Here is a 26,826-nt window from a genome sequence, read left to right as displayed (position 1 = left end):
TTTTTAAAAAAAAAAAAAAAAAAAAAAATGAAGAAAATGTAAAGTAACAGAAAACAGAAACAAAGTTGTCCCCCCCATGCAGAAAAAGTCACTTCCCCAGGCAACTGCTAGGCCATTGGAAGGGAAAACATCCTGGCATCCCCCCTGGGCCTCAAATGGGTTTCTAAAGCCCTTGGTCCCGGCCTCTTTCCTGCTGTCGGCAATTATGCTTTCCCTCCCCGCAACAATCCCCACAAAGTTCACCACAGTGAGGACTGAAAAAGGGGCTTGTGGAATTGTTAAACCTTCCAAGTTGAACCATTTGTGCTAATGAGCTTGGAAAAAGCCGAAAAACACATGCTCTGACCTCGTTCTGCTCACAAGTGGCCTCATCTTATTTTGCTTCATCTTCATGCGATGGCAGGGGACACAGAAAGCTACAGCTCTAAGGGGGAGGCCGTGGGCCGTGGTCTAGGGAGACTGGTCTGGGCACACCTAGGTTTTCTGCCCCAGACACCCTGGAGCCACCCATCATCATGATGGCCCCAGCGCTGCCTGCCGAGGTGCCGGTGCCGAGGAATCCACCCCCATCAGCAGGTCTGCTCCAGCCTCTCCAAGCCGAGACCCCGACCACGGGCTATAAAAGGGACACACTACCCCTACGGTGAGCCCCCAGGTCCACTTTCTTCTCAACACTCCTTGCTGGGTAAGTCATTTAACATCACTGGGCTACAGTTTCCTCATCTGAAAAATGGGAATGACAAACCCAAACCAATTATGTTGCTAGGAAGATTAACAGCGATATGTGTGTCCACATATCATGGCCTGGACCAGACCTTCAGTTACTATTAGTCACCTTCCCATCTGCCCCTTTTGTAAAGTAGTGTATGGTAGAAGAAGGCTAGGCTTTGGAGTAAGACAGACCCATTTCCAGATCCTAACTCTGCCACTTACTAGCTGCACAACCTTGGCAAGTCGCTCTGTGCTTCCTCATCTTTAAAGCAGGGCTGGTACCCCCGTTCTAGGTGGGTTTGGTTAGAGTTAAGGAAAATCACTTCTATGAAATGGTCCACAGTACCTGGCACATAGTAGATGCTCAATGAATATTAGTTCTCTTCCCTTTCTCTCCCCCTCCAAATCCTAGCAAAGCTATCAGGGAAGGGAACGGCTCCGCCAGGGCAGGCACCGAGCATGACTTGGATTTAGCCTTTCTGCAGGGCGTGTGCTCTCCCTGGAGAAGGAGGTCCCTGCAGACATTATGGGGAAAAAACAGGACCCCAAAGCAATGGGAAAAGCAAAAGGCTACTGGGAGGGGGGTGGGAGGCTGACCGTAAGGCCTGCTTCTTGCAGGGCCTGAGAGGGATGGAGTCTGTTGGCCCCTGGCCACTTTGAGGCACCAAGGACCCACTGGCCTGGGGAGCAGGCCTCCTCAGTCTGCGAGGCAAGATGTTTTTCCACCCTGACTGCTACTCACCAGGCAGTGGGCTCTCTCTGCTTTTTGTACCTGCTTCCTCTTCTGGGAGGCCATGAATTATGAGACTGTGGAAAATTCAGACTGTGGCTGTATTTTCCACATCACATCACTGAAATGTGTCAGTGGCCAAACTTCAGATACAGGTGCCTGCCACCCACTTAAAATGCTCCTCCTCGGTGGTTTAGAACGTTCCCCTTCAGGGGCACGGGTCTCGTACCCAACCAGTGGTGAGAGCAGAAGAAATCAGGTGAGAGATTCCACAGTTTCCTAACCCTGATAGCCTCTCCCAGTGACCCCCAAGGGGCTCTGCCATTCTTGGGAGGGAAAGAGCCCTGTGTTTATGGCCATGCAGTGGTCCCTTTATGATTCTGATTCTCCATTTTGAACATTTGGTGGGGGGTATTCAATGACTCTTGGTATAAATGACAGGAGTGGAACCAGGTGGTGGAAGGTTCGCAATAACTTCTTCAAAACCACCTCAAATTATGGCTGCAAACTTCCATGACTTTTTCTATCAGAAATATAAAGCTTTTTATGGAAAAGGCCAGTTTATATCTGGTTTCAGAGGAATAGGAACCCATTTTACCATTCAACCATCTACAATGGCTTTGGGAATTTAACTTCTCTAAACTCCAGTGTCCTCATCTGTAAAATAATACCTACTTCGGGGACATCCCTGGTGGCGCAGTGGTTAAGAATCCACCTGCCAATGCAGGGGCTGCGGGCTTGATCCCTGGTCCGGGAAGATCCCACATGCCATGGAGCAACTAAACCTGTGCTTCACGACTACTGAGCCTGCGCTCTAAAGTCCGCAAGCCACAACTGCTGAGCCCACGTGCTGCAACTACTGAAGCCCGTGTGCCCTAGAGCCCACATGCCACAACTACTGAGCCCATGCACTGCAACTACTGAAGCCCGCACACTCTAGGGCCTGTGTGCCACAACTACTGAGCCCGTGTACCGCAACAAAGACCCAACGCAGCCAAAAAAAAAAACCTACTTCTCTGTTTATAAAAATTAGAAAATAAAAGGTGTAACAAAGATACCTGGTGTACAGCCCAGCAAACAGTAGGTGCTCAATAATGTAGATGAACGAATGAAGGCAAGAAAAACACAAAGAGGACCGTTTTTTCAAGCAAATAAAACTCATCTACGTATTTTTAGCTCTTTGCTGGGTCTTATCTTCAAGGCCTGCTGCTTCTGTTTATAGTCCCCAGCTTACTCCTTGGTCATACAGCTTTCATCTGTTAAATTTGTTCATTCAACTACTAAGCGCCAATCCCGTGTTGATACAGAAGTAAACAGGACAAAGCCCCTGCCTTCCCAGGGCTCACAGTCTTCTAGATACTCTCCTGGCCACCACTTCATCAACTTCGGATGGCTGCTCCCTGAACCTGAGAAGCCCCTTCCCCAGCAGTCATCACCATCTTCTCAGCATTAGGCAGACCATCTCCCCGGTTACTAATCTTACTAGATATCACAAAAACGGCGACACCAAGGCCCTGCTTCCCCAACAGGAGACTCCATTATCAATGGCTGCTTGAAGTGCTGTGTTATCTCAAGTTCTGAAGCTCCATCTGGGCTCATTAGGAAATAACTGCTATTGATTAGTCGTGTTTGCTATGGGTGTGGCAGTGGGGAGGATGGCAGTGTATGTGCCCCATGTTTTCAACCCTGGTCTACAGGAACTCAAAGGACCCTGTGAATCCTGCCATTTATAATTCTGTAACTCAGTGAAATCTTGCTTTACTTACCTTTGGCACAAGGCCTGTCTTCACACAACAGCTTTTTCATCCGTTTGGTCTAGCACCTTAGCCAGTATCACCTGAGAAAGTTTCTCAGTTACTGGGTTTCAAGGGACAGCAAACTTACAACAAAATAAATACATGTACTAATGTATCACCCTCATATTTGGTAAATCACTGCTCCTAGAGGCCCAGGAAATTAGCTCAGGAAGGAGAATCTATTAGTATTGAACATCTACGAAGTGCCAGACGCTTTCCATACATTGTCTCTTCCTTCTGAAACACCCTTAGGGCAGTCACTAACTCCTCCTCTCATGCGGCAGGAACCAGTGCTCAGAGCAGTAGGGGAAGCTGCCCAGGGAGCAGGGATCCCAACCCGTGGCACTTCAGACTCCAAATCCCACTGCTCTGTGTTCCCATAAAATGTACCCACATGTCTTGTTTATTCTTTCTCTTCCAGGGGGTGGAGGTGAAAAGTGAAACTGACAGTGGGTCTAGACAGAGCGGTGAGATCTGGGCAAACGTTTAGATGACTCAATCCTCATCCATCATTTTTCCTACAGTCTGCTGGACATAGGACCGAGAGAAGACATTCCTGCCTGATTTGGGAGACCAGCTCAGCTCACCAGGTTTGGGGTATACTGCGAATTCCCTGAGAGCATTATACATTCCTCTGCATCCCAAACCTTCATCCTGACCCAGTTCCCTTCCACCGGCTCTGCCTCTGACCCCAGAGCCCCTGTCCTCTGGTCCTCCTCCCAGGAAACCCTCCCGACCACCACAAAACCCTCTCCCTGGAGGCCTGAGCCCCCGCCAGAGCCCCCAGGAGTCTGCAGTGCCCCGAGGGAAAGTGGGAGCTCCCCGAAGCCTCAGGGATTCTTTCAGGAGACACGGTGCGGGATCTCACCAAGGAGGGTGTGGATGGGCAGGAGATTCCTAACGATCAGGAAAACCACATCTTTGGATCCTAGAAATGAATTTCCAAGGATGCAGCCTGAGCCTGCCTACACCCAGCCGGGGACAGGGGGAAGTTTTCAGCATGTTGGCTAGAGAGGGGCATGAGTTAGCGTTTACTTACACCTCTGGTTAGTGGTGTCAGGTGCCCCTCAAAGACACCCCCTGAGACGATGGCTGCCATACTGCAGAGGCTACTGGTGGGACCAGTGTTGGGAAGGCACTGCCTTGACCTAGGGCAGCAGAGCCCAGGGATTTTTGTACAGCCCTTCAGCTTACATTGGGCCCTTGGGTTCCCTAGTGCCTACAGTCACGGAAACCAAGAGGGAGCAAAACATCCCCATCTCACGCCCCACTGGTGGGAATGTACAATGGCGTAGCTGCCATGTAAGAGTATGGCAGTGCCTCCGAAAATTAAAAACAGAATTACAATATGATCCAGCAATTCCATTCTGGGTATATACCCCAAAGAATCGAGATCAGGGATTCAAAGAGAGATTTGTACACCCATGTTCACTGCAGTAGGATTCACAACAGCCAAGAGGTGGAAGCAACCCAAGTGTCTACTGACAGACGAATGAAAATATACACACAATGGAATACTGTTCAGCAAAAAAGAAGGAAGTTCTGACACATGCTACAATATGAATGAACCTTGAGGACATTATGCTAAGTGAAATAAGCCAATCACAAGAGGACAAATACAGTAGGATTCCATTCATATGAAGTATGTAGAACAGTCAGATTCATAGAGACAGAGAGTAGAAGGTTGGTTGCCAGGGGGAGGGAGGAGCGGGGAGTTATCATTTAATGCGTACCGTGTCTTAGTTCTGCAAGATGAAAAGAGTTCCGGAGACCGGCCACACAACAATGTGAATACACTTCCTACTGAACTATATGCATAAAAATGGTTAGGATGGTAAATTGTGTGTTATTTATTTTTTACCACAAGTTTTAAAATGTTCCATTAAGAACATGGGTTTTAAAGGTTTGGCAATGGATAAGACCTAAGTAATTTGTTTTTTTCTCTTAGTACTGGCTTTCCACCTAGCTCTGCTGTTTAACTGCTCTGAGCCTCAGTTACTTCATCTATAAAATGGGATCAAGAGCGTATGTGCCCTGCATGGTTGTTGTGTTTATTATGTGAAGGGAAGCTGGCCAGATCCCAAGCACAGTGCCTGGCACACAGCAGGGGCCCCATCAATGGCAGCTCTTACGTTCATCATCGTCTATTACTATTATTGTCATTATGATCATTAATTATTACTGAGTACTGGATGACATCACAGCACTGATGAGCTGGTCTGATCGCTTACCAGGATTTACCCTGAAAAGGAGAAACCGGTGGCTTTGTAGAGAGGATGGCTAATCTGATCACTTTCTGAGTCTCAGTGACCAAACAAGGGAATGTTGTGGTCCTTGATGTTATTTTAAAAATAAAATGACGGGATTCCCTGGTGGCGCAGTGGTTGAGAGTCCACCTGCCGATGCAGGGGACACGGGTTTGTGCCCCGGTCTGGGAAGATCCCACATGCCGCGGAGCGGCTGGGCCCATGAGCCATGGCCGCTGAGCCTGCGCGTCCGGAGCCTGTGCTCCGCAGCGGGAGAGGCCACGACAGTGAGAGGCCCGCGTACCGCAAAAAAAATAAATAAAAAACATAAATAAAAATAAAATGATATGGACTCACAAGCTCTGTGAGTTTTTCAGAACTATGCCAAAGATCAAGGACAGGAAGAGCTTCAGATCTTACAGTCAGCCTGAAAAAGTCCCAGGCTGGTCTAGAAAGATCCCCAGGCCCTAATAGCCAGGGACAGCCACCCACCTGCACAGGGAGCTCTTCAGCCCCTGACATGCTTGGGCTACTCAGAAGCCACAGAAATAGGCTTGTCCTGCAGCGTCAGCCTAATGAGATTTCAAGTTCAATCACTGTTGTTTATTTGACCTGCCTACTGGCACCAAGCAAAAGCAGCGTGTTCCACTTCTAAGACTCCAAGTTTCCAGACTCCAAGCCCTGAAGCCAGGCTTTTTGCAGGGCACAGACGACTCGGTCTCAAGTTTCAGCAGGATTAAGCAAAATCCCGTCCCCACCAACATCTCTGCCATCCAAACCACGTCTTCCTGGCTCTTTATCCCGGGGATTGCGTGGAGCCTCCCTATACTATACCGAGGCAGGGTATATTCCTAACTCAGCATGTATTTCCAACTCCTTGGCTGGGCTCTCGAAACCCTTCCTGATCTAATTCCTGCCTCTCCCCAGCCTCATCTGCTACTCCCCCAAGCACACCTCCACCTCTGGCATTCTAAACTATGTAGTGTTCCTCACACATGTTCCAGTTCCACCAGCCTCCTTGGCTGTAAACAAAGAATGCTTCTGCAAGGAATGCCCTTCCTCCTCACAACTGAGAATTCCTCGACACCGTTCAAAACACAGCTCAACTGCCACCTCTTCCAGGAAGCCTGCCAAAATGTGTGAAGGGTCTGAGACTTTGCTTGCAAGGGGACAAGTGAGCCTTCCACAGTTTCACGGCTGCCAGCAGAGAAGTCAGACTCCTGGGTCAGAGACAAAGGGCTTCATTGCTGACCGCACAGAAGCAGCATGAGCTTCATGTCTGTGACAGTTCCCCGCACCCCCAAGTCCCAGGGGGCAACATGGAGGCACCCAGGTGGATCCAGTGTGTGTGCATCACAGCTGACGAATGTCAAGCTTAGAGCACCCAAATCTCATATAATGGACTGCAAGCAAACCTTCCCTCTGCCAAGGAGGGAGAGCTGTCTCTGTCTTCCAAGGCTGCTTGCTGTACAAACATCCTGGAAAAGATAGTCTGAAACCAAAGGGCAATTAGCGCCTCTGCTTATAAAACGTGCGGAAACTCCAGAAACCAGGAAGGATTGTTTCCTGACAAAATCTTCCCTGGCTACCTCATCTAGCTCTCACACAATGCTCCCACCATGCTCTGTCCACCACTGCCTTAGGAAACACGTATGAATCCATGTTGTAATGACCCGTTTACTTTTCTGTTCCACCGCTAGCCTGGGTCCTCTCTGCTGTTAGGGACCATCTTTTACATTTATCTGCCAGACACACATTAAGTGCTCAATGAATGTGCAAATAAATGGATGAGTTGAATAATTAACACGGGGAATTCTGACAGCCATGGTTTGGGGGTAATCAAATAATGATAACAACAAAGAGCTGACATTTACTGACTGCTTATTCTCGCGTTCTAGGCGCTGTCTGGTATGTTATTACCTGGATTGTTTTATTTTATCCTCATGAATCACTATATGGAAGGCACTCTGATGAATCCACTTTACATGTGGGGAAACTAAGGCTCAGAGCAGTTAAGGGATTTCACCAGTCACACAGCTAATAGCAGTAGAGTTGCACTCTGAGCCAGCTCTCCTTGCGCCCAAGACTTACCCATCCCGCTAAAGAGCTTCTCCTCTCAGAGGGCATCTAAGCTTTGGGGTGTTTGTGAAAGTGGCCAAAGAAGGAAGGAGGGAGTGCCTGCCTTTTTGTGTTTACAGGGGTGGCAGCAGTAGCCTGCATGTCACCATCACCTACTCCCCGGTGTGACTTGCAGCCCCTCAGCCATCACGGTGGACACGGAACGCACAGATAGTTCCTGCTGGAACCTCACACCTTCCTAATCTGTCCCACACTGGGCCAGATGGTATTTGGCCTTGGGAACAGCCTGGAATGCGAAACTGACCCTTCTCCCTGAAGAAGAGAGGAAGGGATGAGATAAATTTGTGGACCACTCTCTTGTTTGCTACAACTTACAATTCTCAAACAGCCATTCCCCTTGACCTTACTAATAATCAAAGAAATAGAAACAAAAAGAAAATATAGGTGCTCACCCACTATAACACTCACTGTAGGTGAGGGAGGGTTGGTGAGATTATCTCAGAAATTGCTGCTAGAAGCAAAAATAGTACAACCTTCGGAAGGAAAATTGGGCAACATCTTTCAAAATCTTAGATAGGCACACCCTTTTTTTTTTTTTTGCAGTACACGGGCCTCTCACTGTTGCGGCCTCTCCCGTTGCGGAGCACAGGCTCCGGACGCGCAGGCTCAGCGGCCATGGTTCACGGGCCCAGCCGCTCCGCGGCATGTGGGATCCTCCCGGACCGGAGCACGAACCCGCGTCCCCTGCATCGGCAGGCGGACTCTCAACCACTGCGCCACCAGGGAAGCCCCTAGGCACACCCTTTGACACAGCAATTTAATTTCCGGGTTTTACACAAAGAAACACTGGCAATATTGTTCAAAAATATAGATAGATGTCTATAGCAAAATTGTAAATAGTTCAAACACTCTTCTTAAAACACTCAAAACATAGAGTTCTACAAAGGAAAAGTCTCTGCAAAGTTCAATTCTTCCAGAGATATCTACTAGTAATGACTTTGTGTACATTTTGCCAAGCTTTTTAATGTATACTGTTTTTTTCTAAAAATGAGATATTTTATAAGCTCTATATATAAAGTATATCTTAAATACATAGTAAATATACTGCTTTACAATTGCTTTTTATTCACTTGACATTTTATTGAAGACATCCTTTCATACCAACTTATATGAAACCTGTATGAAACTGGTTTATCAACTTCACAGTATTTTGATTTTGCATGTGGAATCACGAATTCCTTCTTGAAGGAGATTTAGGTTGAGGAGAGTACAATTTAATATAGCCAGGTTATAGCTCAAAAAAAAAACAACAACACCTCCTACTCCTTAAAAACTGCTCACCCACAACAACTTTATTTATTTGGGATTGCTTACCCACTTCTCAGAATGATCCAGAGCTCTTCAATTTTTCCTATAATGTTTTCCTACTGGATTAAGGCATGAGGGCCTTATACCTGGCCAGAAATTACAAAACCAATGCAAAATATAAATCTAGAAACACAAATGGACCCAAGTGTCTGGTTATAGGACTGTGGAACTGTACCTTCACACGAGACTCTGCCAATCACTCTTAGAACCACAAGTATGTTGTTTTCTATAGAAACCAAGATACGTCCTGCCAACCTGGCCCCATCCTGGAACTTGTCAGCACCTGACCATCACCTATGCTTCTTATCATTCATTAGGCCCATCCTTCCTTCTATTTGTATCCCCAACACCCAAACCAGACACTTATGACTCGTGAGGACAAGAAGTACAGGGTGAGTCAGGCTTGAGGCAGGGAACACAGAGTTTCTAGCAAAATGCATTACTCAAGAGGGCGAGGCAGAGCTCTAGAGAACTTAGCCCAAGGCCACAAACATCAGTGGGAAGAGGCCCCTGGAGTCCTGAAACACAGCCTCAGCTTCCAGGGAAATTCCACTCTTTTTTTGCAGTAGGTTGATGGGAACCAGGGGAGAAGCCAGTTAGAACCCAGTGTTAATTACCTGTCAATAATAATAAGCCTTATACAAAGAGCTTTTATAAACCTTGCCTTACAAGACTCTCACCCAATTCTGTGAACTGGGGATTATTAGCTTCACTGGATAAAGAAAGAAACTGAATCACAGAGAGCTTGTGAGGGTCAGGACAGCTTTGAACCCAGGTGGGCCTCACATCTTGTTCAGGCCTCATTCTGCCCCCAGACTGACCGACAGGGAAGGTCTGCATTTTCTGGGACTTGGCCACACACCCCTGCCCGCAGGACTCTCCAGGAGGCTGGGCCTTTGGGAACTGACTGACGTTCTCTAAGGAACCCACGCCGTCCACCAACGCACTTCTGTTAAACTAAACCCCAGTGCTCCTCAGCATGGTGCCCTCTGCAAGTCCATGAAATTGACAAGGGTGACTCCAGCCTCAGAAATCAGGGCAGAAGGAGCAGACAAAGCTGACACCCCACCTGCATTTACTCTGTGATGAGTGAACAAGCTGGGGACAAGGAGAACCCGAGGACCAACAGGGGAAGAGGCCATTCAACACGCTTTCTCTGCCCATTCTCTTACTGGGTCTCTCTGGGCTTTGAAGTAACAGGATGCTTGCTGTTCAGTGCAAAACAAACAAACAAATCTTGGAGAAGTTCAGCCACAGCTTACCATCCCTCTTCCCCCAGACTTGGACACAAATAACACAAAGCATCCTCGCAGCAGAGGAGACACTGAGTTCACCCTGGTGGAGAATTCCACTGTCATCATCCACAGTCCGCTGTCTGCCCTGACCATTCTCTTGGACAAGGAAGTCACGGGGTTACTCAAATCACGACTATCTGGGTGATGTGGGTAGTGAAATTTGTCTACCTAGGCCCTCAGAAGTCTCCGGCAATATCTTGGAGTTGGTTGTATGTGATTGAACCTGTAGGTTCAAATAAGGTATGTTCGGCTGGAGAAACAAACAGACCTGCTCTTTTATATCACATTCTAATGTAAAAACAGAAAAGACAACAAATGCACAACGTGCTAAGCTCTGTCGCTTTGAGCTGTATTTTAATGAGAGGACGCGTCCCTTCAAAATGGTGCCTTGGCTAATTGGGCCAGATCCTTCATATTTGGGGACATGGTTATAAACAAAAGCCTTGCATGTGTGCATAATGGCCTGTCTGCTCTCTAGCTTCCAACAAGCCACTCTCCTCCTAACCCCTTGCGCGAAAGTAGCACAGCACCGGTCAGCCCACCCAGTGGCCCATGAAGGGGAGAGGCGGAGGGCTCCACACAAAAGCCTCACAGAAAGACGTCAGACCGCATCACCATCGCCGGTGCGCTCAGGTGAAATAAGACATCATGTCCTTTTCCCCTTTCGCATGTGAGAGCAAAAACAGACCCATACCTTGCACGTACTGTGTTAGGTTTTCTAGACGGGCCTATAGTATTACTGTCTGTGACTTTCCGTGGGCCTCCTTGGGTTACCATACATATGAATGCACACCCCAGCACGTGAAGAAAGGAAAATATGGGGTGCTAGGCGAATATTTTTAATTGAATTCATCTGGGAGTTTTAAATCCTGAAAATTTAGCTCCTGTTTATAGTAGCTTAAGGTTGGAACAGCATATGATTGTTGTCCTTTTGAGTGGTAAGCCTCCCTTTTCCATTTAAGAGAATGTCTCATTGGCACATAACGCATTTTCCAGAGCCAACTGTAAAAATCATTAAATTGCCAAACTGTGGAATGGGACAGTGGTGGTGACGTTCGGTTGTTCTCATGCCTTTGAAGGCAATCGAGTCTTTACGGCTTCCCACTCAGAAAAAGGAGCTCTACATCTCTTTATGCTTGAGTCCCAGCTCAGTTGTGCTGGGACAATGGTAACCCAGGAACCAAAGAGGATTCGAATGAAAGGATTCTGTGGGCATCTGAAACCAGACCTTGCTTCTCTGACTGCTGGCAAGGCGTTTGACAACAAGCAAGGCTCTGTAGTGAGGTAACACACCACCGCTCCTGCCACATGACCTCCCTTTCACAAGTGCCTTGCAAAGTCTCCAGGCTGTTCTCTAAAGACCCATGGGATTCACCAGGCACTGGCTGGTCAAGCATCAGATGCCCCAGGTCACCCTTCTAGCCAATCAAATTGGAGCTCATTCTCATAGAGAAACTTGCTGAGTTAAATTCCAAGGGCCTGAGCAGGAATCTGGAAAAACTCAGTGAGGCTCTACCTTCTGGATTTCTTGGATGTGTCTCTCCCTGTCACTCTCCTGCATTCTCAGGACCATCGTACACAGGGGTTCATGATCAACGTATGAACCTACATCTGCAGGCATGGGGATTCTGGGCCTCCCAGCTGAGCCTGGAACATGGACACACAGGCCGTGCAGACTCAGGAAAACTGCCACAAACTCAGAGGCTGCAGCACACAAGTGCAGGCAGCTGCTCCCTGAGCCGCGCACGCTCTTGGCATCTTTGAGGTGTGGTCTCTCAGTCACCCACCACTCTCAGAGCCTTGGTTCTCCCCGCCACAGGGCTCAAAGCCTGACACAGCTGTCTCACTCGGAGGGCAGAGCGGGGAGCATGGGACGTGCACCTGGGCCTCCAGCAGGTACAGAGGTGCTCATAGCAGTGCTGTTGCCCTCTGGGCTCTGGGAAGCTCTCCAGAGCAAAACTATACTATCATGCAATCATATACCTTTTTTTTCTTGAACACAAAAGCTTTCTTTTTGTAGTCCACAGCCCTAAGAGTTGTGCTTCCCCTGCCCTTTCACAGAGACTTAAATCTGGAACATTCTAAAGCTTTTCCCCTCTTGGTACCATCTGTCTGTCTGGAATTTTTTCTATTTTTCTGGTTTTTTTCTTCTCTCTCTCCCCACCTTCAAAAGCTGGTCTCTCCTCCCTCCTGACCTTAGTCAATCCTATCTTTGTTTCACAGGCTTCTGTACTTTCAGAGTCGGGAGAAATGGTGAAAATCATTGCCTTATTTAAAGATGAGGGAAATGAGGTGACCTAGTTTATATGTGACAAACTCATGCTTCCAGCCTCTGCCACTAAGTCTCTCTTCATTTCACCAAATGGCTTGCCCTCCATCAGCTCCCAGGTCCCTTGAATGGGGGGGTCTCACCACCACCCAAAGCTGACTGGACTCCCCCAGCCTGCAGTAAATGTCTGAGCACTGTGCCAAAACAAGCAAAAAGAACCCATCCAGTCAGCAGAGGGAAGGAAATAATAAAAACCAGAGAGGAAATAAATAAAATAGAGATTAAAAAAACAATAGAAAAAAAATCAATAAAACCAAGAGCTGGTTCTTTGAAAGGGTAAACAAAATCGACAAACCTCTGGCCAGGCTCACTAAGAAGAAAAAAGAGAGGACCCAAATAAACAAAATAAGAAATGAAAGAGGAGACATAACAACCAATGCCACAGAAATACAAAAAGCCATAAGAGAATACTATGAACAGTTATATGCCAACAAATTCGACAATCTAGAAGCAATGGACAAGTTTCTAGAAGCATACAGCCCACCAAAATTGAATCGAGAAATAGATAATTTGAATAGACCAATCACTAGAGATGAAATAGAATCTGTAATTTAAAAACTTCCTACGAACAAAAGTCCCAGACCAGGTGGCTTCACAGGCGAATTCTACCCAATATACAGAAAAGAATTTCTACCAATCTTTCTCAAACTGTTCCAAAAAACTGAACAGGAGGGAACACTCCCAAAGACATTCTATGAGGCCACCATCACCCTGATACCAAAACCAGACAAAGACGCCACCAAAAAAGAAAATCACAGGCCAATATCTTTTTTTTTGCAGTACGCGGGCCTCTCACTGTTGTGGCCTCTCCCATTGCGGAGCACGGGCTCCGAACGCACAGAATCCGGATGCGCAGGCTCAGCAGCCATGGCTCACGGGCCCAGCTGCTCCGCGGCATGTGGGATCCTCCCGGACCCGGGCACGAACCCGTGTCCCCTGCATCGGCAGGCCGACTCTCAACCACTGCGCCACCAGGGAAGCCTGGGGCCAATATCTTTGATGAATATAGATGCAAAAATTCTCAACAAAATATTAGCAAACCGAATCAAACAACACATAAAAAAGATCATAGACCGTGACCATGTGGATTCATCCTAAGCTCACAAGGATGGTTCAACATACACAAATCAGCACCACATAAACAAAAGAAAAGACAAAACTGCATGATCATCTCAATAGATGCAGAAAAGGCATTTGACAAAATTCAATGTCCATTCATAATAAAAACTCTTACTAAAGTGGGCATAGAGGGAACATATCTCAACATTACAAACGCTATTCATGACAAACCCACAGCCAATATAATACTTAACGGTGAAAAGCTGAAAGTCTTCCTGCTAAAATCTGGAACAAGACAAGGATGCCCACTCTTATCTCTTCTATTCAACATAGTATTGGAAGTCCTAGCCAGCCATAGCAATCAGATGAGAAAAAGAAATAAAAGATATCCAAATTGGAAGGGAAGAGGTAAAACTGTCATTTTATGCAGATCACGATTCTATATATTGAAAACCCTAAAGACTCCACACAAAACTAGAACTGATAAACGAATTCAGCAAGATAGCAGAATACAAGATTAACATACAGAAATCGGTTGCATTTCTTTACACTAACAATGAAATATCAGAAAGAGAAAGTAAAAAAAACAGACCCTTTTAAAATTGCATCAAAAAAATAAATTACTTAGGAATAAACCTGACCAAGGAGGTGAAAGACTTATATGCTGAGAACTATAAAACACTGATAAAGGAAATTAAAGATGGTTCAAAGAAATAGAAAGCTATCCCATGCTCTTGGATTGGAAGAATTAATATTGTTAAAATGGCCATACTACCCAAAGCAATCTACAGATTTAATGCAATCCCTATCAAATTACCCATGACATTTTTCACAGAACTAGAACAAATAATCCTAAAATTTATATGAAACCATAAAAGACCCAGAATTGCCAAAGCAATCCTGAGGAAAAAGAACAAAGCTGGAGGCATAACCCTCTCAGACTTCAGACAATACTACAAAGCTACACTAATCAAAACAGCATGGTATTGGCACAATAACAGACATATGGATCAATGGAATGGAATAGAGAGCCCAGAAATAAATCCATACACCTATGGTCAATTAATCTTCAACAAAGGAGGCAAGAATATACAATGGAGAAAAGACAGTCTCTTCAGCAAGTGGTGTTGGGAAAGTTGGAGAGCCTCATGTAAATCAATGAAGTTAGAACACACCCTCTCACCATACACAAAAATAAACTCGAAATGGCTTAAAGACTTAAATATAAGACATGACACCATAAAACTCCTAGAAGAGAACATAGGCAAAACATTCTCTGACATAAATCGTACTAATGTTTTCTTAGGTCAGTCTCCCAAGGAAATAGAAATAAAAGCAAAAATAAACAAATGGGACCTAATCAAACTCATAAGCTTTTGCACAGCAAAGGAAACCATACACAAAATGAAAAGACAACCTACAGACTGGGAGAAAATATCTGCAAAAGATTCAACCAACAAGGGCTTAACTTCCAAAATATACAAACAGCTCATATAACTCAATAACAAAAAAACAAACAACTCAATTTAAAAATGCGCAGAAGACCTAAATAGAAGACCTATGTCTCCAAAGAAGACATACAGATGGCCAAGAGGTACATGAAAAGATGCTCAGCATTGCTAATTATTAGAGAAATGCAAGTCAAAACTACAATGAGGTACCACCTCACATCAGTCAGGATGGCCATCATTAAAAAGTCTACAAATAACAAATGCTGGAGAGGGTGTGGAGAAAAGGGGACCTTCTTACACTGTTGGTGAGAATGTAAATTGGTACAGCCACTATGGAGAACAGTATAGAGGTTCCTTAAAAAACTAAAAATAGAACTACCATATGACCCAGCAATCCCACTCCTGGGCATATATCTGGAGAAAACTATAATTCAAAAAGATGCATGCACCTCAGTGTTCATAGCAGCATTATTTACAATAACCAGGACATGGAAGCAACCTAAATGTCCACTGACAGATAAATGGATAAAGAAGGTGTGGTACATGTACATAACGGAATACTACTCAGCCATAAAAAAAGAATTAAATAATGTCATTTGCAGCAACATAGATGCAACTAGAGATTATCACACTAAGTGATAAAGAGAAAGACAAATACTATATAATATCACTTACACGTGGAATCTAAAATATGACACAAACGAACCTATTTACGAAACACACTCACAGACATAGAAAGCGAACTTATGGTTACCAAGGGGGAAAAGGGTTGGGAGAGGAATAAATTAGGAGTTTGGGGTTAGCAGATACAAACTAATATATATAAAATAGATAAACAACAAGGTCCTACTATATAGAACAGGGAACTACATTCAATATCCTATAATAAACCATAATGAAAAGAATATGAAAAAGAATATATATATGCATACGTATAACTGAATCACGTTGCTGTACAACAGAAACTAACACAACATTGTAAATCAACTATACTTCAATAAAAATAAATGAGTAAATAAATATTAAAAAAAAAGGACCATCGACTACCAACCACAGCAACACCACCTAACAATTACGGGTACACTGCTTCTTTTCCTGTGATAAGGCCACAAGGGGTGAGGGAATATCCTGGATCCCCTCAGAAGACTGGGGATGCGTTCTACACCTCAGAGAAGAACGTGCAGTGGGAAGTTTGCATAACGTGCCCGGGCACAGAGAGGCTGGCCCTCGCAGGCCCCATAGAGCAGGCACCATGTCACATGGCAGTTGCCTTGATCTCTCCTCACCAGGCCTCTGCATCTGAAACCAGCCACCTCTTTGCGAAGATAAGGTACAGCTGAGTCACCTCTCATCTAGGAGTCTGGACACCAGTGACTCGGCCTGGGTCATCCCCCAACCTATGCCAGGCCTCTCTTCTGTGAAATGATGTCTCTCTCAATGTTCAGAATCTATAATTCTCTAAAAAGCAGCCCACCTTTGGACTGAGCAACAGGCCACTGAGTAGCGGGTGCAATCACAAGGGGCCCAGCGAGAAGCCTGGAGCAGGGGGACACCTTTCCAATGGGCCACTGGGTTCCACTTAAGGTTTTCTTGCTCTCAAACTGCCAGACCGGGGCTGGGATCATAAATGATGTGGGTCATGCCAAAGGTTCTAGGGTAATTTCAGGTCGGATGCACCAGGTCTTGGGACCCTGACCAATGCACCCGATACTTCAGTGTTCCCCTTCCAAGGCTGAGCCTCAGCCATGCAAATGACAACCGAACTGAATGTGTCCTGCCATTTCTGAGGCAAAGTGCATATGGAGGCAGAGCCTGTTACCAGACTGCGGCTGTCTGGCCAAAAATGTAGGCATTGGGGAATCTTTGCAGAAACGAAAACAGGAGAGGTGCAGGGGAGCCAGCTCCCTCCTGCAGCCACTCTGAAGTCTGGGCCAGCTTTGGCAGGCTCAGCAAAGGAGTGTGTGCCTCGGGTGTGAGCACGGGGAAGATGACCACTCACGTGGCTCCTTTTGCCTTCTTCATCGCCCATTGACGTAATGACCGTCTCTGAAAAGACCATCTGTCCAGTCTGGTTGTTGGTGATCTATAGGAGAACAAGTACAGTGAATGTGAAATAGGAGGAATTCTGGACAAATCCCACAGGCTGTTTTTTTGTTTTACTGTTTTCTATTTTCTGAAGCAGAAGCACCTGTCAAAGTAGACAGAATGCCCACTCCCTCCCCTCTTCTTAAATGCATTTTATTTTTTTTATATTTATTTTTTAAATTTTCTTTATTTTTTTGGCTGCCTCGGGTCTTAGTTGCAGCATGTGGGATCTTTCGTTACGGCACGCGGGCTTCTCTCTAGTTGTGGGGTGTGGGTTTTCTCTCTAGTTGTGGCACGCGTGGGCTCTGTAGTTTGCAGCACGCAGGCTTAGTTGCCCAGCAGCATGTGGGATCTTAGCTCCCCAATCAGGGATCGAACCCGCGTCCCCTGCATTGGAAGGCAGATTCTTTACCACTGGACCACCAGGGGAGTCCTGTCCCCCTTTCTTTCTGAGCTCCACCAGCAGCGTCAGATGGTGCAGCGATAAGAGATGTAACAGAGCCTACAGCATGGGGCCGAGGAGGTCTATGTAAAGCACACAGCCCGTCACCTCGCAAATATTCAGCGCTAGCTATTTTTATCATTCTTGGGGCTCATTTACTTGAAACTCAGTGTCAGCTTTCTTTTCAACTACAGGTCTGGGTATTGAAAGAAGCAGGTTTTAGCTACAGCTGCCCCACTTCCTGATTCTGGGGAACTGTTTTGTTTCATCAAAAAAGTGCTTAAGTACTATGGGAGGCCTGGCCCTGTATTTCTCTATCCGTTGCCTGCCTTCTGTGAACAGGAGCAGGCACCTCAAAGCTGAGCCTCAGAAACCTGACGTGGAACCCAGGCTACTCCCACCTGATCCAAGGCCACGTCAAACCTCTGTGTTGGTGATAAAAAGACAGAAAGAAGCCCAGGAGCTAGGAGACCTGTGTTCTTTGAGCCCTGCCTCAGACACCAATGACCGTCTAGTATGTAACCTGGAACAAATCATTTCTATTCTCTGATTCACAGTTTTCTCATTTCTAGGTCATCTTTAAAGTTCCTGCCAGCTCTAATGTCACAGGCGTCTGCAGCCAAAACAAAGTGGAAACTCTTAGGCTAATGTACAATAGTGGATCAAATTCTAGTTCTAATTCCAGTTCTGAGGAGATAAGGATCATGTCTTCATCAACATACTTTATTTTTATCTAAATAATTCCTCTCTCTGGCAAAGAGATGATGTCTTCCTCCTTTATGCCAGATTTTTACAGGATTAACCAACGTTATATTTTTTTAAATTGTACAGTCCTATATGTATAGGTTGCAGGACTTCTCAGAGCCTTTATTATACTAAGGTGCATTTTTGTATCTCTAGGAAGAGAAATATGTACAATGTTTTCCAAACATGTTTCACCACTGAGCCCTTCTTTTATAAAGCACCACACAGGACAGGAGCTCCATGGAACCCGCTCGAGAACTACTACACAGTGCGGATACCGTAACTTTACTGTAAGAACAACAAGAAGAAGAATCTGCTGCTGGATAGCACTTCATAGTTTACAGTGACTCTCACATCCTTTAAGTTCTTGGACCCCCAAAATACCGTAGTGTAGATGTTGATATCCCTATTTGCTAAACACAGTTAGTGAGGGTCATGAAGTAAGTTTTTCAACATCACACTAGTTACTGGTAGGACTCACGTTTGGGTATTCTGATATCTACAAGGAGAAAATATAAGAAGCAGCTGAAACTACTGGCTGATTATTCTCAGAAAGGATGACTTAGTATTGGTTTTGACAAGAATAAAACAATCACTTTTGGAAACATTCTCCAGTCTTCAGACAAGCAATGCGAAAGGATTCTGCTTCGCAGGTGGCTCATTTATTTATGCGGGGGGTACACTCTGGAGCTGGGCCATCAGTATGTAGCAGAAGAGCCACACAGAGGCTACTTTATAGTCAAGGCAATGGCCCATGAAAATGGACCCCTTTATCCTCTATAGCACAGAAGTGCTATTGTTTCAACCCATTACCTGGGCACTTGAACAAAAGCAGGTCTCTTTTGTGAGAGCCGTCATGGCCTCGCATGTAGGCATTGAGATGAGATCAGAGGTCAAGCTCCTTGATGCTCACAACAGAAGGTCAACTCTACAGCCTCTAACAATGACCCTGAACATCTGCACACCAGACTGTCTTCAAGAGAACACAGGCCAAGTGGTTTGCTCCCAAAGTCCTGCCAAACTCATATGGGAGACATCTCACACTAGCGGCAAGCTAATGCCACATTCCTCTAGGTTTGCAACATTTTCTTCCTCGAGTCAGATTGAGAACAAACCTGCTTGCTCTTCGTGCAAGATATTGGACCAAGAGACACTTAAGATGTGTGGTAGGTTAGGAAACACTCTGCTGTAGAATTTTGAATGGATAACCAGCAAACAAAAGAATATTTCATCTCCTGGCAATAGAGGCTTTTTCTTCTGCAGGCTGAGTATTATCACATTTGCAGTCCTCCTAAGGAAATGGTGAAGATCTATTTACTACAGCATGAACTCTATTTCAACTCAGTACTGAAACACGGATAAAAACCTGTGAAATAGGGCTTCCCTGGTGGCGCAGTGGTTGAGAGTCCGCCTGCCGATGCAGGGGACACGGGTTCGTGCTCCGGTCCGGGAAGATCCCACGTGCCACAGAGCGGCTGGGCCCGTGAGCCATGGCCGCTGAGCCTGCACATCTGGAGCCTGTGCTCCACAGCGGGAGAGGCCACAACAGTGAGAGGCCCGCGTACCGCAAAAAAAAAAAAAAAAACCTGTGAAATAAATTCCTCAAATTCGATACTAGGAAAGTATCTCTCTAAACACTTGTTTGCTTCCTTTGAGACAAACGATAAAAATCCCTGAACATTCCTTTGCAATTGGACTGGCGGGAAGAGTAGAGTTAAATTTGCTGCTTAAATACAAAAGCAATTTATGTTTTTGATACATATCTTTCCCCCTTTAAATAGCTCCCTCACTCCCTATGGTTTTTAACATGTATTTTACTATCCTCATTTGTATTTTTTGGCTTGTATATCAAACATGTAAACAAGACCTTAGGCCTCTGATGGGACCAGGCGACGAGGAAAGGAGGAAGTGCTGGCTACGACCACCCTTACCTTGTGAATTTCTCGGTGGACGTGGACGGTGTTATTTCCAACCTTGGTTTCCGTGTTGGTCTCATTGTGATAGCTGGGAGGTAAGCGTGCCAGGTTCACTTCTGATGACGTTTTAGCAGCAGCCTCTTCTGCCTCCATCTAATTAAACCAATGGATTTAATGAGCAATATTGTTTTCTCTTGATACAAATCAGAGTCCATTAGAAAAAAAGAACCACTTCTCTTTTCCTCCTCTGCAATCACAGTGGTGCTGATAGTAGGTACCAGTAATTGAGTACCCAGTAGAACAAGACGTTGTTCTAAATGTCTACGTATATCATTGCCTTACATCTCACAACCTCCCTGTGAGGTGGATGTTAATGGCCCCACTTTACAAGTGGGGCAACCGAGGCTCAGGAAGACTAGATAACTTCCCAAGTCTCTCAGTGGAGGGCAGAGTCGGGATTTGAGGATGCCTCTGTTGAACAGTCTTGACCCCTGTATAGATGCTCTTGGTGCCACGCCCATCTCCGCGTGGCCTAATCGGGAGGTCACCCGCATTTGTTCCCTTATGTGCCAACAACCACCTCTGTCTCTCTTCGAGAGCATTCTCTGGCTGCAGAAGTGTGCTCAGTCCGCACAGGCCCCACGGGTTAGGGAGTGAGCACTCCAGGGACAACCCTTAACCAGTGAAGGACAGGCTACGGGCTAAGTACCCCAGTGCCCTCTCCCCTCAGTGGGACGGTCTCTCTCCAAGGACCCCAGGGGGATTGAGCCCTAGTTGTCCCTAGCAGTAACCTGCTCATCAGCACAGCCTTTATTGCCTCTCTTCTTTTCCATCTCACTTTCCCACTTCCTCCTCGTGTTTCTGGGATCACATCACAAATGAATTATTTGCTCCTAAATCCTTGTTGCAGGGCCAGGTTGGGGTGGGGACCCAACCTAGGACAGCCCCTTCCCCACTGCAGGTGGCGCCACAGCTATGTCTCTTCCCCACCCACCCCCTGAGTACAAGAGGGACCCCTGTAGAGGGTCAGGTGACTAGCTCCCGGGGTGCACCCTCCTCCTGGCTCTTCTTGCACAAGTGTCCTTTTCTGATGCCACATTTCTCAGGCCACTGTCCACAAATCATGAGCTTCCATGACATCTATACCAGACATGTCAGTCAACTTAAATCTGTACTCAATTCCAGCCCCGGTCCTGATGAGTGGGCAGGTGACAGTGTGACCAGTCACAGCTGATTGGACTCAAACAGAGGTCATGTCATCGACTAACTGAGCCAACCCGACACTCTCTCTAGGAATTTAAAATGAGAGACACAGAGAGAAGTTGTAGCTGGTGCTTGGCAATTTTCCAACAGTGCAATCTTTGACTCTGGGCTATTCTTATTCCTTTAAAGGAATCCTCAAAAAAGATTCTATTTTTAAAATCACTGTCCTCCATTCCCTTACATACTACGTGAGGCCCCCTCTTTTCCTTTCTCTCCCATCCAGATTTGCTGACCTGGGTATACATGGGGAAGGAATTCCCATGTCTCAAGGTAGCACAAAGACACTGCACCAGAAGTGTGAAGAAAGTCTGGTCAGCATAAAGGACCGGATAACCAACCAAGGACTTGGTCAGCAACCGCTGTGTCTGACCCTGAGACAACTCCTCACATGTCTGAACCCTGGTCACTGGCTCCGTCATCACCATCACAGTCGTCATCATCATCACCTCCATGCTTGGGCATCAGCTATGTCTGAGCCATTGCACCAGCTCCTTCCATATCTCCTTAAATATTCACAGCAACCATTAAGAGGAAGTGTTATTACCCTCATTTTGCAGATGAAAAGAATGAGGTTGAAAAAGGGAAGGAATCTGCCTAAGGTTATCACATTCTTAGTAAGTGGCAAAACCCGGATTAGAACTCGGGTCAGTCTGACTCCAAATTATGTGCCTTTCCTGGTATGTGATTCTGCTTATACTTTTGCTGGGGAGATAGGAGAGCCCCACACAAGGCAGTTTGAGGATGATTATGACAGTCTGTAGAAGCGAGTCAGGGGTTCAAAGAAGAGAGAAAAAGGCTTCCAGGTGGAAGAGGAGGCATGAGTGGGTTGGTCTCACAGAACAGATACGATTTGGATAGAGAGGAGCATAGAGGAGGCGAAACTGGCAGCCTGGATGAGAATGGTGTGTCATGGGCTAGGGCAGAGGGTCCACGCTGGACCCTAAATGGATAAAATAATGGATAATGAAGTAGAGACAAATTGACAGGTGAGTCCAGGGGCAGTTCTAATGCAGGCAATGTTAGCCTGGTTCTCAACCGAGAGGCACCTCAGAGTCATGTCCAAACTTTAAAAAAATATATACATATCTGGATCCCTTCCAGACCTGCCGAATTAGAATTTCTGGAGGGGGGACCCCACATATCAATGAGCTTCCCAGATGATTCTGAGATACTCCCAAGCAATGGGGAGCTGCAGCAAGTTCTGAAGACTAGTTGGGAGATAATACAGAGAGTCCAGAGAAGAAAAAAAACGGAGTCAGAGGACTAGCTACAAGCAGGCTGAGAGTCAGAAGTTTTATCTGGGGAGGGGCCTTCTAGGTGGTAAAGGCTCCAAATAAATCTAGAAGGACCAAGCCACTGAGAGCTGGCCACTAGATTAGGCAAGAAGTTGCCCGCAGCATCGTCAGAAGGCAGCACAGTAGAAAGTGCCCGGGTTCTGGAGTCAGGTGATGGTGGGCAGGGGCAAGTCCCAGCTCGGCCACAAAGCAGCCACGTGACCTGGGGGCAAGATACCAAATATCTCTAAACCTCAGCTTTCTTGTTTGTAAAATGGGGATGATTCTACTTTGTTGAGCAGATGTAACGATTAAGGATCGTGAAATCTGAGCGCCTGGTACAATACAGCATCTGTCACCCTGCAAAGGTGTAATACTTGCATAACGTAGTCGTCTAAGAAAGCAGTTTTAGAAGAAGCTAGTTTGCCGGGGGATGTCTGGGTAGGAGTGGAAAGGGCAGGTAGTAAAAGGGCAGGTAGTAAATAACATGTGTTCCAAGGGTTTGCTAATAAAATGGAGTAGAAATGGATGAAGCTAAGACAGGAGATTTAAGACTAAGAAAAAGGCTTCTTAAATTTAAGTGAGAGATCCTGAGATGTTTAGTGATAGAAAGGATACAGCTGGGAAAGAATAGGAGTCTGGAGATACTAGAGGGACTAAATCTGGAAGGAGAATAGAATGTTTTAATGCTTTTAAAATTTCTATAGGAATGGTAATCCTCCAGTTTGGCTTGCAAATAATTGACAAGTTACCAAATTTAGAATTTGCTCTGTCTGGGCTGAACAGATAGTCTTTATATAAAACCTTCTCCCCCTCAACCAGTGGTTATTTCAACAGAATGAGCTAAAGCTCTTTCATGGCACCACAAGCTAAAAGTACAGTTTACAGTGGAAATTTCAACCACAACTATTACTGCCACTAGCAAGAGAAACTCAAGCCTGAAGCAACAGGACTTGTTTCACAGAGGCAGAATGTGAATATTGTTTAAAATGGCACCTACAACTGGTTGAATCTGCGTGTCTGTTAAAGGAGCAGAGTAAGAAAAACTGGAGAGAGAAATTCAGGCTTGGTATTGGGATTCCTCCTAGGAATAGGTGAGGTGGTAAGAACATTCTAAAATATGCCAGTTACAGATGTGGCAATGGAGGGGCGGGGAATGGTTTTATCCTCACAATACTTTTATCAGTAACATACAGAATAATTAAACAGGAAAACAGGAACAGCCCAGACTGAACCATTGGAAGATTTGCTTCCCCTCAATAACGATCCTACAAGCAGAGTTAACCTTTTTCCCTTAAGAGAATTCAGCAGCTTGAGTCAGCTGGAATATTTTAAATGTCAGGGAGTTACTTGAAAGCAGATTCCTGATGCAACTACGTAAACTATGTAAACAATTAATGCATCTGGCCTCGGGTCCTTTTTGGCTCTTCTCTGGGACAGTAAGTAAACAGCAACTATCTTATGTTTACGAGATATAAGAGGCTTTCTGGCAGTCTCTTTTAAAAACTTAATACTAACAGCCATAATCTATTGCGAATCTATCATATATCAGACACTTGTGGTTCTTTTGTTATCACTCCTACTACTGTTATTAATATGATGATAATGAGAGCCATTATTTATTGAGAACCAACAATTTCCCATAGTGCTGACAACCACAAGAGGGGGCAACTTATATTGCATCAATTTTACTTAACCTCATTTTTATTTTATTTTATTTTTTGGCTGTGCTGCGCAGCTCACGGGACCTTAGTTCCTCGACCGGGGACAGAACCCTGGGCCACGGGCCTACGGGCCACGGCAGTGAAAGCACCAAGTCCTAACCACCGGACTACCAGGGAAGTCCCTACTTAACCCATTTTAGACGACCAGAAAACTTGCTTTACTTATATCCTCTCATTTAATTCTCCCCATTACCCCCGAGGGGAAATGGACATTTCCTCCATTTCAGAGCCTGGATCCCATCACTCCTAAATGGCAGAGCTGGGATGAGAGAAGGAAGGTTGGTTCCCACTGAGTGGGGTGGAGGTGCCAGCCCATGTCTCCCCTGGTGGCAAACTGCAGAAGTCAGGCAGAGCCGTGTCTGGAGGAGGAAGGCTGGGGCCCAGGCAGAGGCAACGTGGCCAGCTCCCTCAGAGTCAGCACCACCAGTGTCCCGCTGGCCGCAAACTGCTCTCATCAATGAAGAGACTGAAGGGGCCCTGCCGCTCCCTCATCCCCCCTCACCAGGGGCTGCCGGCAGAGGACCACGCTGCATGGGCAAGTTCACACTGAATGAAAACACGCAGGTGACCTGGTCAGGCTCAGTGGGAATCCGTGGGCAGGAGGGAAGCAAATGACCTGCTCTGGAACCAGAAGGATTGTGAGCTCAGTTCAATTTGAAGGTGCAGAGTGAAAAGACACTGGGGCCTCTGATGCTTCGGCGCCTTTCATTGTTCCATGTCATGATTCTTTCGCTTTCTCAGGAAACAGGAAGGCCACAGGTTTTAGAATCTGGCCTGTCCAGTGGATGTTCAGATACAGCTGCCCATGCAACCGCCTCCCAATCCAGCGTCCCCTTCACCAGTGTCCAGGGTCCACCAGGCTGACTGTTGTGGGCAGGAAGGGGAACTAACCCAAACCACACAGGGGTGGGAGGAGAAAGCCACCTCTCCTGGTAGACCAGAGCCAGCTTTGGAGACTTTGTCCAAATGCAGTGCAGAGAAGCAGGGATGTGGAGGCACCTGACCTTCCAGCCTACACATCTGGTCTCTCACTGACTCCTTCATTGTATGGCTGGCTTCTCTCCAAAGACATGCTGCAGCAGAGGCAGGCCCAAGAGGGGCCATGCCTACCCACCCTAGGCAGCAGGGCCCCCTGGCTGGGAGAGGTGGGCCAGCTGCACCTCCTGCCCAGGCAACCCTGGCGATGCTTACATGCCCACCATAGAGGATGCCATCCATAGTGTTTGGACCTGGGAGGCAATGGAAGGAAGAAGCCAAGCAAAGTTTTCTCAAGATATCTGGTATCTGATAACTAACAGCTGCTATATATTGCATAGCTATTATATGCCAGGTGCTACACATATCGTGGATTTAATTCTCACGGGACACTGAGATACAGGATGTTAAGGGATCTGCCCAACGCCACCTGCTAGTGAATGGCAGAAGAGGGCCCTGAGCCCAGGACTGACTCCAAAGCACTCTTGGGGTGGGGTGGGAGGTTGCCCTTCACACGGCTTCTCCTCCTCTCACCCACCACCCTCTGACAACTGACACTGCTGGGATTTAGGACTCCCAGTTTCCTTCTCTGCCCCACATGGCACTGGGGAAGCCCAGACAGATTACCAGCAAAGCTCAGGGCTCTTTGTCCCCACATGGCACCCTAACTGTCTCTCGGGAAGATGGCACAAGCTCAAAGCCCAGACAAGCTGGGACTTGAGATGCCTGGAGCTTCCTCAGCAAAACCACAGCGCTGGAATACCAGGGGCCTTGCAAGCCTCCGCTGAGAACAGGATGAGGCCAGCTGCACACCTGAAGATAATTGCAAGGTGATGGCCGGCAGCCTGCAGGCAGGTGGTGACCCCCGCTGCCCATGGGCAGGTCAGGCCGGAGTCTCTGGCTGGACAGACTCAGATCCAGAGCTTTTGGCAGGAAGGCAGAACGACGCGGGAGTTGGGATCACCCCGAGCTGCCTTCAGATAACTCGGAATCTGCTGCCCGCCCTGCCCAGCCCTTTAGCGGACCTGAGGACCCTGGCCAGCGCTCGTACCACTGCTTCCCCAGCCCCCGCTGTCGCCAGCCTCGCGCTTCCCCGGAGCGCGGGCCCTTCGGGCGCACCCACCTCCTCCACCGCGCTGCGCAGTTTGTGCTGCGTGTCCTCCATCAGTTCCTCAACCTCGCGGAACATTTCGTTGAGAGTGGCCTCCTCCTGCGGGTAGCTGAGAGCCGGGCCGGGCTCGAACGAAGCCGGGGTCACTGTCGGAGCTGGCGCGGGGGCCGTGGGGACCGCCGCCGCCAGCAGCAGGCACAGCAGGGTGCCCTCCAGCCATCGCATCTC

At 46.8% G+C, this 26,826-nt stretch overlaps 1 protein-coding gene across 1 annotated transcript in view; it reads right to left on the bottom strand.

Moving 5' to 3' along the window:
• DKK3 (dickkopf Wnt signaling pathway inhibitor 3) overlaps nucleotides 1-26,826 on the bottom strand; it is a 47,256-nt gene extending 20,430 nt beyond the window's left edge. The window contains exons 1-3 of the mRNA XM_024756958.1: nucleotides 26,611-26,826; nucleotides 20,267-20,404; nucleotides 17,064-17,147 (exon numbers count right to left, since the gene is read on the bottom strand). Of these exons, the coding sequence (XP_024612726.1) occupies nucleotides 17,064-17,147; nucleotides 20,267-20,404; nucleotides 26,611-26,823 (435 nt within the window). The 5' untranslated portion in view covers nucleotides 26,824-26,826. The remainder of the gene's footprint in view (nucleotides 1-17,063; nucleotides 17,148-20,266; nucleotides 20,405-26,610) is intronic.

The sequence above is a fragment of the Neophocaena asiaeorientalis genome, unplaced genomic scaffold (assembly GCF_003031525.2).
Source record: "Neophocaena asiaeorientalis asiaeorientalis breed wild unplaced genomic scaffold, Neophocaena_asiaeorientalis_V1.1 scaffold504, whole genome shotgun sequence".
Lineage (NCBI taxonomy): Eukaryota > Metazoa > Chordata > Mammalia > Artiodactyla > Phocoenidae > Neophocaena > Neophocaena asiaeorientalis.
This window is presented reverse-complemented; position numbering and strand designations above follow the sequence as displayed.